Source organism: Neopelma chrysocephalum, unplaced genomic scaffold (assembly GCF_003984885.1).
Source record: "Neopelma chrysocephalum unplaced genomic scaffold, ASM398488v2 Primary Assembly neopelma1_174, whole genome shotgun sequence".
Taxonomy (NCBI): domain Eukaryota; kingdom Metazoa; phylum Chordata; class Aves; order Passeriformes; family Pipridae; genus Neopelma; species Neopelma chrysocephalum.
In genome coordinates this window covers 889,974-893,528 of record NW_020897836.1, presented here as the reverse complement: position 1 = coordinate 893,528, position 3,555 = coordinate 889,974, and the positions used below count along the sequence as shown (strand labels likewise).

At 53.8% G+C, this 3,555-nt stretch overlaps 1 protein-coding gene across 1 annotated transcript in view; it reads right to left on the bottom strand.

Annotated features, from left to right (window-relative positions):
• Positions 1-1,006: 1,006 nt before the first annotated feature.
• Positions 1,007-3,555, bottom strand: part of LOC113976602 (disintegrin and metalloproteinase domain-containing protein 33-like) — a 33,180-nt gene continuing 30,631 nt past the window's right edge. The window contains exons 23-24 of the mRNA XM_027701926.1: positions 3,435-3,452; positions 1,007-2,117 (exon numbers count right to left, since the gene is read on the bottom strand). Coding sequence (XP_027557727.1) covers positions 2,066-2,117; positions 3,435-3,452 — 70 coding nt within the window. The 3' untranslated portion in view covers positions 1,007-2,065. The remainder of the gene's footprint in view (positions 2,118-3,434; positions 3,453-3,555) is intronic.

Genomic DNA, 3,555 nt, shown 5'->3' with positions numbered 1-3,555 from the left:
AAAAACCTTGCTGGTTTTTTGACCTGTCATCCCTCACTTTGTCATGGAGTTAAACGGTCCAACATGTGGCCAAAAAGGTTTTTCCAAGCACTTCATCCTGCAGTGGCTTCTCCAAACCCTCTCCAGCTGTTTGAGCCTCTGCTGGCACAGTGGGCAGCAGAAGGGAGGGGGTGCCCGGGAAAGGAGCAGGTTTTTCCCTCTCCAGCAGCTCCAAAGGTTCTGATCGTGTCAGAATTCCTCGGGAGATCATTAAAACCAACGGGACCTTGGGAATGTTCAGGGATCAGCTCATTCACCTCTGGAGCTCGTGTGAGGACGATCTCGAGAGGTCCCTTTCAACTCAAATGACTCAAGTGGTTTTGTGACTTGTTATTAAAGTAAGAGGAGATGTTGGATGCAAGATCCCACATGGATATCTGTGAAGCAAGAAAAACATGGAGGCACCAGAGATCCCAGGATCATTAAGGTTGGAAAAGCCTTCCAAGGTCCCTGTGCCTGATCCCACCTTGTCCCCCAGCCCAGAGCACTGAGTGCCACATCCAGTCCTTCCTTGAACACCTCCAGGGATGGGGACTCCACCACCTCCCTGGGCAGCCCATTCCAACATTTAACAACCCTTTCCATGAAGAAATTCTTCCTGAAGATGCTTCAGGGAAGACCCACGTGCGAGACCAAAGGCTTCAAAGCAAAGCCTGATCATGAGAGTAAGGACAGCTAGGGTTTAAGGTGGCCTTTAAGCCCAACCTGGGGATAATGAAACACCAGAACAGCTTCCTCAGGGTTTTCCCTGAACCTACACCACGGCTGGACACATCTCCAAGAGATCTGTCCCAGGTCAGGTGGGATCTACCCCAGTGTCGTTGATATGGGACACACGGATGGACTGAACCATCCCAGGTTTAAGGGACTGCTGGGATCTGTTTGCAGGTCATGGAAGACCTGGAGATCTTGGTGTCTAGAGGGTTCAGGGAACTTCTGAGCAAGAAAAGAGCCAGAGGAGCCAGGGGACTGTAGAAAGTCTTTGTTCTCGTTTCAGACCCTTGATAGAGCCGCGTGTCAAGTCACAAGGAAAAGTGGCACAAAAACTGTGCAAGGTCAACAGCACCTTTGATCTGAGGATTGTAAAGCCCTTTCAAGACATGAGTTTGTTCAACCTCACAACACCCCTGTGAGGTAGGTTATCACCCCCCCTCTTTCCACGTGGGGGGAACTGAGGCACAGAGAAATGCAGCGGCTCGGCCGAGGCCTCTGGACAAGCCAATGGCACGGGCAGGAGGTTTTCCTGCTCCTCATCCCGTTGGGACAGCAGAGTGTCAGCAGCTCCCGGAGCCACTGGTGGGCTTGGCCCACAAGCAGGGAACAGGCAACGTTTATGGGGGGGCTCCTGAGCCCCCTGAAAGCACCCTGGTGACCCGCTGCCACCAGCACTTGAGGCGTTGAAACACTTCCCAGGAGGCTGCTCCTTCCAGGTGACCCCAGGGTTGTCACCTCGTGCAATCGGGCAGGAGGGGCAGGAGGAGCCTGAGAACTTGGATCCTTCATGGAAATGTCCCAATCCAAGCTGGAAATCGTGTTTCTCTCATGGCAAATGTCTCCCCCCGGAGAGGATGCTCCAGCATCAAGCTCTGGTGGCAGTGGGTGGTGGTGGTGATGGGGGGGGTTGTCTCACCAGGCCTGGAGGAGAAGGAGGAGGTAGCTAGAAGGACCTTACACTGTCACCAGCATCTTCCATCAGTGTTGGATGTCCTCGTGCCCCCCCCCAGCCCAGTCCATGTGCAACGTCAGGGAGAAACCAAAGGTGGGAGGCGAATTGGCCGGGAAGCGATGCCGGGATGGAATGTCCACCGTGGAAACCCCACCTCCAACCTTCACTGAAGTCATAGTACCAGTTTCCCCTCTCCCCACCCCCCAGTTTTTGTGCTGAATACAAATTCTGTCTTATAAAAATAGTCCTCTGGTATCAAAAGACAAATAAAAGGAGGGGAATGAAGGACCCCTGTGGGCAGAGCAGTGCAAATCAGGAGAGCCAGCTCAGCAAGGACAGGCTTCAGGTGGCCTTGGATTGTCACTTCTTGGAGGGGATGGAGGTCGATTGGAGTTTGATGGCTGGGACTGGCCTGGAGTGAGGAGAAGAAGAAGAAGGAGACAACTCTTTGAGTGCAAACACCAACCACCCACCACCTCCACCACAACCAACCTCCCACGGCTCAGGGCAGACAGAGCAGCTGCTGTCCCTGAGACCAGAGGGCACCTGGCACTGGCACTGCCGTGGTCACCCATGTCCCCTTGCCAAGGTTAAACCACAGATTGCACTGGTTTGAGATGGTTTTTCCTTTGGTGGACCCCGAGAACCCTGACAGGACATGTGGTGACACCAGGCAGTGACCAACAGTGGGAATGATGTTGCCCAGGGACACTTCCAAACAGCCAAGGTGGTTTGTGCACCACCAAGAGATATCACCAGCTCAACCAACCCCATATGGAGCCTGTTCCCATCCTGGAGATTCATGAGTCATGGAATTATGGAATGGTTGAGCTGGAAGGGACCTTAAAGATCATCTTGTCCTGCCTTTCCACCAGACCAGGTTGCTTCAACCTGGCCTTGGACACTTCCAGGGATCCAGGGGCAGCCACAGCTTCTCTGGGCAACCTCTGCCAGGGCCTCCCCACCCTCACAGCCAACAATTCCTTCCCAGTATCCCACCTATCCCTGCCCTTTGGCAGTGGGAAGCCATTCCCTGTGTCCTGTCCCTCCATCCTTTGTCCTAAGTCCCTCTCCAGGATTGTTCTCAGTGGGCAGCACAGACAAAACCCCCAGTTTGGGGAAGGGAGATGATTTTGGCTGCCAGGATGTGCCAAACCCTTCCCTTTAGGAACCACAGACCAGCCCTGTTTTATCTCCTCAGAGAGCTGAGCTCCAGGGATTGAGTTACACTGAGACATTTTGGGGCACAGTCAACTCTTTGTGGTGGCAGTTGCAAAGTGAGAACCCAAAATAGTGTCAGAGGGTCAGAGCAGTGACTAACACAGAAGACTGGCTGGGGATGAGGGACAACTTCATTCCAGCACAGTGGATGGATGGATACATGGATGGATGCAGCCCACAAGCCCAAGCAGCAGGAATGGATGTAAACACAATTCCTTGGGGCTCCACTGACCCATATCCAGAGAATTGGGCAGCACAGCAAGAGCTGGAAGTAGCAGTGATATTGGAAAACTCTTGGGCTGGAAAACCCACGTCCTCCATTCCTTTGGACACAGGTGCCCAAGCCCTGCTGTTGGTGGGGTACCCAGGGGGACTGTGTCCTGCTCACCCAGGAGCTTCTGGGAAGCTGGAAATTTAATCCCAGGTCCCCTGGTTCCCAATCTGAGGCTGAACCAAAGGCCACCCCCCACAAGCAGTGCCAGGGGTCCGTGGGGTGTCCCTCACTCACCTTTGAGGTGGCATCGGTCTGCAGGGAGGGAAGAGGAGAGAGAACATCAGTGTCCATCCCTTCCCATTAGTGTCCATCCCTCCATATCAGTGTCCATCCCTCCATATCAGTGTCCATCCCT